The sequence below is a fragment of the Copadichromis virginalis genome, linkage group LG17, assembly GCF_057382275.1.
Source record: "Copadichromis virginalis isolate Kocher_CV1m ecotype Utaka linkage group LG17, C_Virginalis_male_GT1.1, whole genome shotgun sequence".
Classification (NCBI taxonomy): Eukaryota; Metazoa; Chordata; class Actinopteri; order Cichliformes; family Cichlidae; genus Copadichromis; species Copadichromis virginalis.
In genome coordinates this window covers 4,729,434-4,744,294 of record NC_140634.1, presented here as the reverse complement: position 1 = coordinate 4,744,294, position 14,861 = coordinate 4,729,434, and the positions used below count along the sequence as shown (strand labels likewise).

The 14,861-nt window shown below is 40.1% G+C and overlaps 1 protein-coding gene and 1 long non-coding RNA gene across 3 annotated transcripts in view; both read left to right on the top strand.

Annotated features, from left to right (window-relative positions):
• Window positions 1-14,861, top strand: part of ano2b (anoctamin 2b) — a 64,682-nt gene that overhangs the window by 24,632 nt on the left and 25,189 nt on the right. Inside the window, exons 11-19 of one of the 2 annotated variants that reach the window (XM_085435909.1) lie at window positions 152-312; window positions 2,694-2,776; window positions 3,080-3,169; window positions 6,111-6,194; window positions 12,204-12,278; window positions 12,773-12,974; window positions 14,286-14,397; window positions 14,532-14,589; window positions 14,724-14,824. In XM_085435909.1, coding sequence (XP_085292035.1) covers window positions 152-312; window positions 2,694-2,776; window positions 3,080-3,169; window positions 6,111-6,194; window positions 12,204-12,278; window positions 12,773-12,974; window positions 14,286-14,397; window positions 14,532-14,589; window positions 14,724-14,824 — 966 coding nt within the window. The remainder of the gene's footprint in view (window positions 1-151; window positions 313-2,693; window positions 2,777-3,079; window positions 3,170-6,110; window positions 6,195-12,203; window positions 12,279-12,772; window positions 12,975-14,285; window positions 14,398-14,531; window positions 14,590-14,723; window positions 14,825-14,861) is intronic. The other variant, XM_085435910.1, reaches the window with a different exon arrangement.
• On the top strand, window positions 9,301-12,191 carry LOC146688831 (uncharacterized). The gene is made up of 3 exons (XR_014915883.1): window positions 9,301-9,794; window positions 10,158-10,269; window positions 10,609-12,191. It is a non-coding gene; the product is annotated as an uncharacterized LOC146688831 (long non-coding RNA).

Here is a 14,861-nt window from a genome sequence, read left to right as displayed (position 1 = left end):
AAAGATCCATGCGCCTTTTTAGCTGAGAGTGAATCCACAGACAGAAATATAGAGCCTCAGTTAATCTTATAGTCATAAACATTAACACTACACCACGTGTTATATAATGGTGGGCACTCTAGATTTGATATTTTTTCCCCCTCTTCTTCAGTCTGGAGATGTGTGACCAGCGTCTCAATTTCACCATGTGTCCTCTGTGTGACCGAGCATGTGACTTCTGGCATCTCAGCACTGCCTGTGGAACCGCCAAAGCTTCACACCTCTTTGATAACCCTGCCACTGTCTTCTTTGCCATCTTCATGTCTCTATGGGGTAAGGTTATGTGTTTTTGCATATGCATACCGAGATGACAGGTGGGCTGGTTATGAAAATGCTCAGAGATACAGTCCTGATCAAAAGTTTAAGACCACTTGAAAAATGGCAAATAACATATTTGGCATGGTTGGATCTTAACAAGGTTCTAAGTAGAGCTTCAACATGCAACAAGAAGAAATGGGAGTGAGACAAAACATTTTTTTTGAGCATGCAATTTATTGAAAACAATGCTTAAACTGAAACAGACTGTTTTACAGCTGATCAAAGGTTTAGGACCACATGCCTTTAAAAGGCCAAATCTGTGCAAAATGTGGATTCATTGTCATTTTCTGTCCGGTAGTCATACTGTCATGGTGTTCTGATGGCAAAGGCAAAATGTTCCCTTTTTGAACGGGGTCGGGTTGCTGAACTGCATAAGCAGGGTCTCTAGCAGCGCACAATCCACATTTTTGCACAGATTTGGCCTTTTAAAGGCATGTGGTCCTAAACTTTTGATTGGGACTGTATCTTATGACCTGAATTTTATGTCCTGAGAGAATCTGTATAAAATTACATGAGACTGAACACTAAGGAAGGAGCAGCAGGTTAGAGTGGTTAAGGATAGAGATGGAATTCTACTAATGACTGAATAGAGTATGCTGAGAAGATGGAAGGAGTACTTTGGGGAGCTCATGAATGTAAAGAACATGACAGAGGAGGATAAATGGTGTATTAAGAAGTGCAGAAGATTAGTAAGGAGGAAGTGAGGACGGCTATGAAGAGGATGAAGATTAGAAAGGTGGATGGTTCAGGTGGCATACCTGTGGTGGTATAAAGATGTGTAGGAGAGAGGGCAGTGGGATTTTTAACCAGACACAATCTTGGAGAGTGAGAGCATGACTGAGGAATGGAGAAGAAATGGCTGATGTGCAGAGCTATAGTACAGCAATCCCCAACGTTTCTTGCGCCATGCACTGGTTTAATGCCCAACAATATTTTCACAGACTGGCCTCTAAGGTGTTGCAGATAAATACAACAAAATAAAACCGGTAACTGTACCAAAAAAAAGATTTATGCATAACACATGGGAAAAGACCCAGGGAAACTGAGTTAACGATAAAAACAATAAAAAAAAAAAACGATAAAAACCCTGAGAACCATAAATTTCACACCCGAGCCTCAACTCTCGCAGCCAGATACCAAACGACTCACGGACCGGTACTGGTCCGTGGCCCGGGGGTTGGGGACCGCTGCCATAGTAGATACAGAGGGATAAAGTTAACGAGCCACACCATGAAGCTGTGGGAAAGAGTTGCTGAAGCTAGGTTAAGAAGAGAGGTGACAATCAATGAGCAGCAGTGTGGCTTCACATCTGTAGTTCTTTCTCAGCATGATGTTTGGGTGTTGATGGAAAAGTATAGACTGTCAGAAGGAGCTGCACTGTGTCTTTGATGGTCTAGATAAAGCATATGAGAGAGTGCCAAGTGCGGAACTGTTGTACTGTATGAGGAAGGAGTGACAGAGTGAGAGTGCTGGTAGATGACATGTATGAAGATGGTAAGACAGCTGTGAGGTATGTGGTAGGATTGACATATGTCTGAGCTTTGAGTGGGATTAATCAGGGATCGGCTTCTTGTTTGCACTAGTAATGGACAGGCTGATTAATGAGGTCAGGCAGGAGTCTCTGTGGGGTATCATTTTCACAGATGACATTAAGATCTGTAGTGAGAGTAGGAAGCAGGTGGAAGAGAGCCAGGAGAGGTGGAGGTATACAGTGGAGAGAAAAGGACAAGTCCCTGGAAACAAGACAGAATAAGTTTGTGTGAAAGAGAGGGTGACGGGTGTAAGAGTGAAGCTGCACTCAGCAGATGTTTTGAAGATAGATGAGTTAAACATCTGTTGGCAGCTATCCAAAGCAACATACAGCACATGAGAGAGGTGAATAGGTGATTTTGTTGATAGCAGCAAGTGTGAAAGCAAAGGTTTGCAGGACAGTAGTGAGAGTTACTATGATGTCTGGTTTGGAGACTGGTACAAAGGCAAGATGGGAGGTGGAAGATGTTAAATCCTTCATTGGCAATGACCAGAATGGACACGATTAGAAATGAGTATATATGTTACAAATAAGTCATAGGAACAGCTCAGGTTGGGCAGCTGTAAATTTAAATTACACCAAGTCACTGTCAAAGAGCAATTAGGGGACAAATGCATTATTTCTCTCTTGCTTTCTTGCTTGCCCTCTATGTCGTTGAATCAATTGAAAAAGAAGTAGTTTAGTCAACTCTAAAATAAAAACTTAGGGTCAACTTTTAAGTCATATGATGCAGTTGGAAACTTGCAATTGGAGATTTACGATACTGTAACCTTTATTAAAGTTCCTCGTTTGTGTGATTGTGCAGCGGTGCTATTTCTGGAACAGTGGAAGCGACGTCAGATCAGTCTGAGCTTCAGCTGGGACTTGACAGGCATTGAGGAGGATGAGGTAAATGCTTTTTAAAGTGCAAACATAAACGCATCAAACCTACAAAATTAGCAGAAAAATTTCTGAACATTCAGATTGGCAGAGGTTTTTTCTTTTTTCTTAACCAGTTTCACTCCTACAATCTGCGTGTGGCCACACTACCTCCTCCTGCAGTGACACTTAACATTGGCACTAAATGCATTATCATCTAATGCTAATCCCACACTAGCCTGGAATGTACATGTGGCATACACATAGATGCCCACATGAGAGTCAGATAGAATGTCCAGAACCTAACTCCTTCTCACTCCTGCTTTCTTTCAGGAACACCCCAGGCCAAGATATGAGACCGTCCTCCTGCAGAAAAGACAGAAGAAGCAGAACAATAAGAAAAAGAAGAAGAAAAAGAATGAGGTAGGAAGGCAAAGAAAACAAAGCTATACTATTAAAGTGCTTACTATAGGAACGTGTTATGGTAACAAGTCATGTTTTTTAAATTCAGTGATCTGTATACATAATACAAATATGAAGGAAATATATTTCCTTTCACCCAGCTGGTTTTCAACATGTCCAAGATTATCTCATGACTGGGAGTGATCTAGATTCTCTGTGTAAAACAGGTCAATCACACTGAGTCCTGTTGGCCCACATACTTTTGCAGTGGTAACAGATGGCTGCCTGCTGCTGCCAGAGGGAAGCAGGGAACTGGTTCACATGACACAGGATCATCATTACACCATCCCAAAATTGATTAGGGAAGAAAAATAGAAAAATTTAAAAGATCTTCCTGGGAGCTGATCATATATACAGTGGGGCAAAAAAGTATTTAGTCAGCCACCGATTGTGCAAGTTCCCCACCTAAAATGATGACAGAGGTCAGTAATTTGCACCAGAGGTACACTTCAACTGTGAGAGACAGAATGTGAAAAAAAAAATCCATGAATCCACATGGTAGGATTTGTAAAGAATTTATTCGTAAATCAGGGTGGAAAATAAGTATTTGGTCAATAACAAAAATACAACTCAATACTTTGTAACATAACCTTTGTTGGCAATAACAGAGGTCAAACGTTTACTATAGGTCTTTACCAGGTTTGCACACACAGTAGCTGGTATTTTGGCCCATTCCTCCATGCAGATCTTCTCGAGAGCAGTGATGTTTTGGGGCTGTCGCCGAGCAACACGGACTTTCAACTCCCGCCACAGAGTTTCTATGGGGTTGAGGTCTGGAGACTGGCTAGGCCACTCCAGGACTTTCAAATGCTTCTTACGGAGCCACTCCTTTGTTGCCCGGGCGGTGTGTTTTGGATCATTGTCATGTTGGAAGACCCAGCCTCGTTTCATCTTCAAAGTTCTCACTGATGGAAGGAGGTTTTGGCTCAAAATCTCACGATACATGGCCCCATTCATTCTGTCCTTAACACGGATCAGTCGTCCTGTCCCCTTGGCAGAAAAACAGCCCCATAGCATGATGTTTCCACCCCCATGCTTCACAGTAGGTATGGTGTTCTTGGGATGCAACTCAGTATTCTTCTTCCTCCAAACACGACGAGTTGAGTTTATACCAAAAAGTTCTACTTTGGTTTCATCTGACCACATGACATCTCCCAATCCTCTGCTGTATCATCCATGTGCTCTCTGGCAAACTTCAGACGGGCCTGGACATGCACTGGCTTCAGCAGCGGAACACGTCTGGCACTGCGGGATTTGATTCCCTGCCGTTGTAGTGTGTTACTGATGGTGACCTTTGTTACTTTGGTCCCAGCTCTCTGCAGGTCATTCACCAGGTCCCCCCGTGTGGTTCTGGGATCTTTGCTCACCGTTCTCATGATCATTTTGACCCCACGGGATGAGATCTTGCGTGGAGCCCCAGATCGAGGGAGATTATCAGTGGTCTTGTATGTCTTCCATTTTCTGATGATTGCTCCCACAGTTGATTTCTTCACACCAAGCTGCTTGCCTATTGTAGATTCACTCTTCCCAGTCTGGTGCAGGTCTACAATACTTTTCCTGGTGTCCTTCGAAAGCTCTTTGGTCTTGGCCATGGCGGAGTTTGGAGTCTGACTGTTTGAGGCTGTGGACAGGTGTCTTTTATACAGATGATGAGTTCAAACAGGTGCCATTCATACAGGTAACGAGTGGGGGACAGAAAAGCTTCTTACAGAAGACGTTACAGGTCTGTGAGAGCCAGAGATTTTCCATGTTTGAGGTGACCAAATACTTATTTTCCACCCTAATTTACGAATAAATTCTTTACAAATCCTACCATGTGAATTCATGGATTTTTTTTCACATTCTGTCTCTCACAGTTGAAGTGTACCTCTGGTGCAAATTACTGACCTCTGTCATCATTTTAAGTGGGGGAACTTGCACAATCGGTGGCTGACTAAATACTTTTTTGCCCCACTGTAGTTGCAACTCAGGATTTAGTATCTTGCCCACAGATACTTTGGCATGCAGGCTGGAGCAGCCAGGAACCCACCCAACCTTCTGATTAGTGGATGAACCACTCTATCTCCTGACCCATAACCACAATGAAGAAATTGATAGAGCTGTTAGTGTGCCACTTAAAGATTCCTCACCATCAATGGGTTCAACTTCTTATACGTTGGCGAAAGACTTGCGAAAGTTAGCTGCAGGTCCTTCGGTGGCTTTCAGCCAATCAAATATGGGACACTCTTCAGAGCCAATGCACTTTGTGTTTGACCAGGTGTTTCCTCAGATTTGATGTGTTGCCATTTTTTTTTCCTTCATTTTCCTCTGCAAATGTTACAGAGAGCAATCATTGCGCAATTTTTATTTTTATTTTTTGAAAGCGTAACCACACCTGAGAGATCTTTTGGTTAACTTGAGTGATAGTTAGTAATAGTCATGCTCTTTCTTACGCTTACCTAAAATTTGGCACCGAATGATTTAGTGTGAGTTGGTTTTCAGTAGATAATTCAGTCAGTACCCTAAAAAGTACAGAGTTTGGTACCCAACCCTGACTTTATCAGAGTCTTTAGGTCCTTCATGTTTTTTTTGTTTTTTTATTTTTTATTTTTTGACTTTTAACAAACTTGTATTAGGTAATATAATGTGGAGTACAGGAATGCTTGTTGCTGAAAGTGTGCCTCTGTACACCTACACAGATGGTCCATTAAAAAGGAGGTGTGATTCATAATTAATAGAATTGTTGTAAATCGATGTGACTTAAATAAATGTTATATTTTATATAAACAAATATGCTTTATGTGCAAAGAGAAAAACATCCTCCAAGCTTTTGAGTGATAGTGGGTGTGTCTGTCTGTCTGTGTCTGTCTGTGTATTTGTCTGTCTGTCTGTGTGTCTGTAACTTGTCCCCCCTGTCTTTCAGCCAGCAAAGCAGGAGGACGGGACAGTGACAGGGAAGGACAGATGGAGACAAAAACTACTGTCAGCCATGTCTGCAGGAATACCGGTAACCCCTCCTCTCCTTCCCCTGTCCTCTTCTACCACCTGTCCTTTTCTTTTCCCTCCTGCTCCCACCTTGCTTTCCCTATCCTTTCTTTCCCCTCCTGCAGGCTGCTGTCTGTTCTTCTCTTCCTGTCCCATCCTCAGGGTGCTACCGTTTCCACTTCACAGGTATTTCTTTGTATGTTTTCTAGCATACCCCTTTTAAATATATCAATCCAGGTATGTGATGACCACAGCAGGAGTTAAAATTGCCCATATAGTTGGGCTAGTTGATGAACCCGAAAGCAGAGCACAGATATGAGCAGGAACAGGAAGATTGCGTATTTAAAAAAAAAAAAAAAAATGCTCATTGTTGGTGGGAGAGAGTTGGGTTTGAATGGAGGTCACGATGAGGTTGAAGCAATAGGCAGGGCCAGGGCACCAATGCAGCTAAGGACTGCTGTATGAGAAGTTCAGAGAACAGAGAGCTCAGAACTGAGAAAGATAAGAAGGGGCTTAGGCAGATGAATGCTGCAGACAGAGAAGAACAGGTGTTGGTAAATGCGAATACATGAGTGGGCAATAAACTAACAGAGACTGCATGATCTGGCAGTTGTGTATACAATGTTTTCACAGTCAAAGTGTTGGATCTAGGTATTTATTGCAGAGCAGGATGATGACAAGCAGCTGGCAGTCTGACTTCCCCCGCTCATCACATCCTGCAATCAAGCAGGCAGAAAACAGAAACACAGAAAGTAGGGAGGGAAAAGATTGCGCTTTGCAGCTTGGTGGGAATGATGGTACAAGTGAAGGGCATGACACACAAAATTACCCTGCATTCCACTGCCCACGTCACCCTGTAGAACATGTGCTCTGGGAAAAATTCAGATAGTAGTGTATGATTTTTGCTTTTTTCTCAGAATGGAATGAAATCTGGCTCAACTTGGGTGCTGGTAGGTGACCCATGTGCGGCCTGGTTCTATTCCACCCTGGATGAGTTCGTGCATGTCTTTCCTTTCTCAAACTGCCTTGTCATTAAACAGGCTAAACACACGCTTTACACACTAATCAAAGAAGTATTAATCCAGGTCTGAAAATAGTTCTCAACCAAAGCACTGTAGTACTGTTTTCCCAGGTAGTTAAGCTAATTAATGTTAAGAAATCCTTCCAATATAGTCTTTAAAAAAGGAACATTCTTTATAACACAGCAAAGGTAAAATGATTTGTTGGATCTAAAGGATTTCTTTTCTACAAACCTTGTTGCTAGACAGTTAACAGGACCCCCTTATGAATTGGGTGAGCTGCTAATCCTTCTTTGCAACCTTTATCTCTGTGGGCTTTTTCCTCATCGCAGGTGTACCACATGACATTAATGGACTCAACGGAGACATACTGTTTGTTACACCTTTTCTTGTATGACAAGTTAATTGTGGTTAGGTCTACTGTCAAAAAAACAAACAAACAAACAGCTACAAGTACCTGGGGATCCCACAGGCAAATGGGAACCATGAAGAGGCCACTATGAAAGCTGCAAACACCAAGTACCTGCAGAGGTTCAGGCAAGTCCTGGGGAGTCAGCTGAATGGCAAAAACAAAGTCTAGGCTATCAACACCTAGCTCTGATCAGGTACCCTGCTGGGATAATAAGCTGGCTGAAGGAGGAGATGGAAGCCACTGACATCAAGACACGGATGGAATTCTGTGAATGCAGAAATGACAGAGTGTGAGACTTAAAACACAAATTTATATGACAAAAAGATGCACAACACAAATAAGCCGACTTGGAGAAGTAGAGGGATGGAAAGAAACTGAGGGAGGGCGGGCTGAGTGGGAGTGATGCATGCTGGGCAGGAAGCCAGGGGTAAGATTAGTGACCGTCACTATGGCGACACACAACTCCCTCTCACACACTTGAACCATTGTTACCTGAATGTGCTGTAGGATCAAATCAAAAGATTATATGAACATATACGTGAGTAAAATGGGTCTTTGGTTTTTGAGTCTTCTACGTTGGTCCTGTTATTTTAAAGCAATATGCCTTCGGCATACTAAGCACTTATAAATGTTGGGTAAATCAAGTTGAGCATTCATTTTGGCTACTTTAAGTACAGAGCTCAGGCTGCATGCTTACATTTGCAAACTGACAGTAAAAGTGCCGTAACTACATCAGTGGCTAATCTTCAGTGACGGACAAATCACTGTCACAATGTTTCAAATCAGTTTTTGAACTACAGGGCATGTTAGTGCTAATAATACAAGACAAACTAAAAAAAGAGAGAGGGTCACATGTTTTAAAGCCCAGAATCCTAAAGGGAAGCCAGCTCTGTCTTAGACACTTACATTGCATTAGATGTGCCTGAAAATGGTGAAATGGTACTATATGTATAACATCATTCTTAACATTTAAGCAAATGTAAACATTTATTTGCTAAAACAGCCATGTAGTATACCAGAATAGTTCCCCACTGCTTAATATATTAAATACAGTGTTTTTCTGCATCTGCTTACATTTTGCAGAAATCAAGCCAGCATGGTTTTTAGTGATTCTGGTCCACAATACTCTGTGCTTGAATATTTGAGTTGCTCCAATGAAGTAGTGTTTTGCAGTCTATCCATAGTGAGTGCAGCAATACGTACTTCAAAAGGGGAACTGGAGTACGAACTGAAAGTGAAATTGAAAAAAGGAGCAATTTAAGAGCCAAGTCTGTCACAAATGCAAAGGCTTTGTTGGTCTTTCCTCAGTGGGCATTACAAGCTAAATATAAAGTCTGACCTACCTTTTTCTTTCTCTTGGTCAGGATGGCCATCACACTCTGAAGGTCTTTTTGTATACACTTTGTGTATGTAGAGGCTTCAGGGTGAGAGTGAGAGAGCAAGAATGGTAAATGGCCTGCATTTGTATAGCGCTTTACTCAGTCCCTAAGGACCCCAAAGCGCTTTACACTACATTCAGTCATCCACCCATTCACACACACATTCACACACTGGCGATGGCAAGCTACATTGTAGCCACAGCTGCCCTGGGGTGCACTGACAGAGGCGAGGCTGCCGGACACTGGCGCCACCGGGCTCTCTGACCACCGCCAGTAGGCAAACGTGGGGTTAGTATTTAGTTAGTATTTTAGAAGAAAAGCATTTATTATGTTTGAAATGAAGGCTCATGTCCAAAAGGCGCGATTCTCAAAATGATGATAAATGTACAGATTAAAAACAAGTTGCTGATTTCGTTTCTGGTTCTTTTATACACTGCTCACTGCATAGACGTTATAAGTGAGAGACTGCATAAATCTGAATAATGGACTTGAGCAGAAAAGCACATTGTGTTCCATGTAACACTTTCATTTCCATTAAAGTTTTTATATTTAATATGTGCATGTTCAGTTAAGACAAAAGGCCCTCCGTTTGAAAGGCTAACGACTTTGTTCCAACAGAATAATGAGAAAGAAAAATGTTAGCGAAATTGTGTATTTTTAAATCAAATGTATTTCGTCAGTTGTAATCAGGATGAAACCTGTTTGTCATTTCTCAACACCGCACTCTGAGTGCAAACAAACACACTTTCCAGCGTTCACAAGTTTAGAAGACTCAACGAGGTCGTTTTCAAGAAGCTTGCCAAAACCATCCGGTAAGTTAATTAAATGAGTTGGTTTGTTGTCTACACTGTGTTCAGACAACAAACCATCTGCTGCTGGTTACCATGTAAAAACAAAGTAGAACGCACAAGTTGATTTACACACTTAATCTAATCTGATCTAAACTGACAAGTATGCACATAGTGCCCACGTCACATTCAAGTGCTAACACGTTTTATTATTCTAGTAATAGTCTTTTAAAAAAGGTTAATATGAAGAATTTATACTTGGTAGCAGTAATAGTTTTGCATACATAGTACTATTTAATAATAGAAGTGTTAGTGTCTGTGAAAAGTAGAAACTACTTATTTTATTTTACATTTCATTTAAATCTTGTTTTGCTCTTCTGTCTCTAGCAGATTGGAAATTTGTCACGAGTCCTGGTGTGATCAAATTTTCCTTCAGCACTTGAACCAGGCTAAGAGTCTGGAAAAGGGGGAGGAGAAGTGAGAACCTTAAGAGAAGATGGTATGGCTTTATTTTGATTATTTTTGGTTTTTGCTGAAAGATTGTTTCTTTTAAATATTTTTGGTGTTAATGGTTTCTTGGATTTCTGCCATGAATTGTCCTTTTGTAGGTCATTTTTTTTTAACAAATTACTAGCTGAACTTTTGAAACACAGCAATGGAGAACCAGTCAGGTGGAGTCTAATCCAGAATGCCAGAGAGCTATAAAAAGTCACAGTCTCTGTTTTAACTTTTAATCTTACTTATTACTTAGCAAATTCTCATTTTTAACTAAAACTTTATTAGAATTGGGTTTTTAAAATGACTTGTGTCTTTTTTTTTTTTTTTTTTTTTGTTATAGGTCTTCAATCATCAGCGAACAACCTACAACCTGACCCCAAGTGAAAGGCTTCTGGACTCACTGTCTCTCTGGGAATACTTGCCAAAAGCTGCAAAGTGAACAATGTTGTAGAACTGAAGTGACAATAAAAAACTTCACATTTAAGAGATTTGTTTGTAATCCAATAATTTACATGGCTAACACCTCATAATTAATTTGTCTCTTAAAGTTTGTAGTGGGCTTGAAAAACACATTATTAATTTTATAAAAACACAACTTGAATGTAGCATACACACCTCAGATCTGCAGTGCAAATGTTGGAGCAACCAAAGGACTACCTAATGATGTATGCAAGAAACATGCTTTAATGGTTAAGGCTGTCTAAATGTGCATTTACTATTTAGTGAAAAACCAAGAGGTCCTCAGATGACTAAAGGGCAGAACTCTTGAGTGGTTGAAGCAATTAGACCAGTATTAATGTAGTTCTAATAAATGTCAAAATGTGTCCTTGCATGCAGAAATGTGTACGTCATTTTAATTCTACAAGGTTCAAAATCCTTATTTTGAACCTTGCGTCCCCATATTTTAAACTGATGCTACTCCTAGACGTGGTGTCTTACTCTAAATCTCAGATTAAATGTCTAACACTCCCCTTTCAACCCACTGTATAAGCTTATTCGTGACTGTTCATATGTATATTTGCCTGTTTCTGTTTTTAAAAAGCTTGTATTGCAGGGTGTACAATGCCATCATATTCACTAGATGGTGCCATTGCACTGCCAGGCTGCATAATCCCTCTTCAGAGTATACAGGGTTTTGATCCACTCAGGTCTGTGTGTGCAAACTGACTTCCTATCACTGTGTGAAGATGTTCATGTATGCATTATTTCCATATGCCTATAAGCACCACCTGGGGGTGGAAGATTTGAAACAGTTTGACAGCGGTTTTGTTCCACTGTAAACTGTAACTGTACAGGTTACATTCCATTATTAAAATTTCTGACATTCTGGGCGAGACTTTTGTTTGCACAGGGTTTAGTAGCTGGGCAAAACCAGATCCTTCTGTCATCTCCTAGCATTTTAAATTATGCATTGCTACTGTCTCCTGGCTGTAACCTGGTTTTCGAGGTTGTAGAAATCAATCTTCCTATCTGAATCTTGGCAAGAAAGCAGATACTTGTGTTTTCTTAGACCTGAAATCGCTCCAAAGTAGAAGCCAGTTAATGTGGTTAATGCCTGGGAGAATGGATGAATCAGCTGGGAGTCATCTGGATGTTAGAGATTCTCTGGAATAAAACGATGTCCTCAAGCAAGTGTTTGAATTTAGGCTGCGTACAGTAAAACACATTTTTATGCTCCCTTATGTCTGTGCTGAGATGTGGTAATGTTCCCCGTGGTCGTGTGAAATTCACTGGCTGCTTGTTTCGCTCTAAACTCAGTTTTTACAAACCATTTGAAAGGAGGAAGGGGCTTTGTTTTTCTCTCTTTTTAAGACGTCTCTGTAGGCTCTCTGTTCTGGATAACAGATTTAAAAACAAACTTAAAGATCCACAGATTCCTGTATGACTGATTTGGAATTTTCCCTCTTTTCTCCTCCTCTGTTTTTTTTCTGTCAGTCTCCTATAGAGAAGCTGACCTGGAAAGATCGCCTTCCCGGATACTTGATAAACGTGTCCTCTATCCTCTTCATGGTGAGTATTTAAAAATGTGTTTTAGGGCCAGTGTAGGATGAGAAAAATGTATGTGCAGAGCTGGGAATAAAAGGGATTCCTTTTTCCTTTTTTTTTTCTTAAGATCCATTTGACTTTATAAGGTTGGATTGACCTCATCAAGCAACAGCGGATAACAGAATACAATTAGATCTTTCTTTCCAGTTGGATTTAGCAGTAAAGAAATACTTTTAGCTCAAACTTACCAAAGCGCACATTTTTTCCTTCTAAATCAGAATCAGAATCAGAATACTTTATTCATCCCGAAAGTTACCACTTTAAGCACGAGTTTCTCAACATTACTATCCCCCTCTCTGAGATATGTATGATTTTAAAATAAGGTTTGGTTACATCTGATCTAGCCTAGCCGTGTCATTTTCTCAGAATTGAAGTGTGAGAGCATAATAAGTCTAGCCATTGCTCTATAACGATTTGAGTAATAACTACCCTTCCTTTGCTTGTGTTTTTGCTCCCAGTTTGCGCTGACATTTTCTGCAGTTTTCGGCGTCATCATTTACCGCATCACAATCTCTGCGATCATGGCGATGAGCCCTGACCCGGAGATCAGGCACAATGTTCGGGTGACAGTCACTGCCACTGCGGTCATCATCAACCTCGTGGTTATCTTGATTCTGGATGAAATCTACGGTGCTGTGGCAGTGTGGTTAACTGAGCTAGGTACAGACACACACACAGATGTCCTTTTACTCTATTCTAGTAAAGTAACTTTGGTTTCAAGTACCAGAGAGAATGGGGGGAAAACTGGATCCACTGGTGAACACTGCTAAAAACCTTGATTGGTTTTCTTTCCTGCCAAGAGTTAAGTAAAAAGATCATTAACATTTGAATATCTTTAATAATGAAGCTGTAACTGCACAAGATGTTAGCTTAGCTTAACAGTCACCATGCTGGTCACCATGCATGATATCAAGTCTCAAAGTCATCAAAGTCTGATTAACTTTAGAAATGTATTTTTTGAATTGCTATAAGTATGGGGTTTTTTTTATAGTTTAAAAAAAAAAAAAAAAAAAAAAAAAAAAATATATATATATATATATATATATATATATATATATATATATATATATATATATATATATATATATATATATATATATATATATATATATATATATATATATATATATATATATAATTATACTATACAAGCTCTTCATACATCCTGTTAACTACAGTCTATTTGGGAACATGTACTGGCATGACAGACTGATATTTCCTACGTTAAGGCTAGGCCAGTAGATTGCCCTGGTTTTGTTTCTAAGCTAAGGTAATTATATCCTGCTAGTAATTTACTCCTTGAATCTAATCTAACCCTGATTTCTGGAAATCAGGGAGTTGTTTCAAATATCCAGAATGACACATTTACAAATGCTAGGAGTAAAATAATGCCTAGGTCTCTTGATAAAACATGTAATCATCTTCATCTTCTGTATCTGAGAAAGAGTCCTTCTGCCTCATGGTGGACAGCTTGATAAAACTTTGATGTTTTCATGCTCCAGCCATCCCATCAGTCATCCCAGGAGGGTTTTCCTACATTTATATTCATATTCAAAACCTCTGAAATAGAAAAAAATTAGATGGAGAAATGTGAGGGAAGAGAGAGAGAGTGTGTGTGTGTGTGTGCGCTCGTGAGTGTGTGTGAGAGAGATGATGTGCAATGTGAAAAGTTCCAGTATTTTAACCTACTTCCAGCACAGTGATCATGTTAAACTCTCTTCACTTGCAGAGTTGTCACTTTCTGCTGAACAGACGCCATTCTTGTGCAGTCATAACAGTCTAGAGTCACACTGTAGAAAAAATAATGTGGACACCTTAGAAATACAAGCCTAATAGAGCTGTGCATGTGTTTGCTTGATGTTTCTATTACATAGGCCCCATTTCATTTCTATTAGCATGCCTCTTTTTCTGTAGCACTCATGAAATACCGTGCTAACTCTTTCTCACTGTTTCACATCAACTATTTTTCAGAGATTCCTAAAACAGAAACCAACTTTGAAGAACGGCTCATCCTGAAAGCCTTCTTACTCAAGTTTATGAACGCATATGCTCCCATCTTTTACGTGGCTTTCTTCAAGGGACGGTAAGCCCTCTGTGTTTGTGTTCACCATTGTACCATGAACACCACATCTGAAATGTCACCTATAAAATGACACCCACTTCTTTTTAGTGTCACTACTGGGACCTAATGTTTTTTTTTTTTGTACGTTTTTGCAGGTTTGCTGGACGCCCGGGAAATTATGTGTATGTGTTTAATGATTTTCGGATGGAGGAGGTGTGTGATTTTTACCTTTAAACATAAGTTTGTTTTTCATTTGGATTAGCGAAATTGGATTCAAAAGTTACAGTGTAATGTGTAAAAAAAAAAAAAAAAAAAAAAAAAAAAAAAAAATGATATGTATCCCCCAGTGTGCTCCAGGAGGGTGCCTCATTGAGTTGTGTATTCAGCTCAGCATCATCATGTTGGGGAAGCAACTAATCCAGAACAACATCTTTGAGATTGGCATCCCGTAAGTCCATCGATTTGTATGAAGATAAAAATGAAAA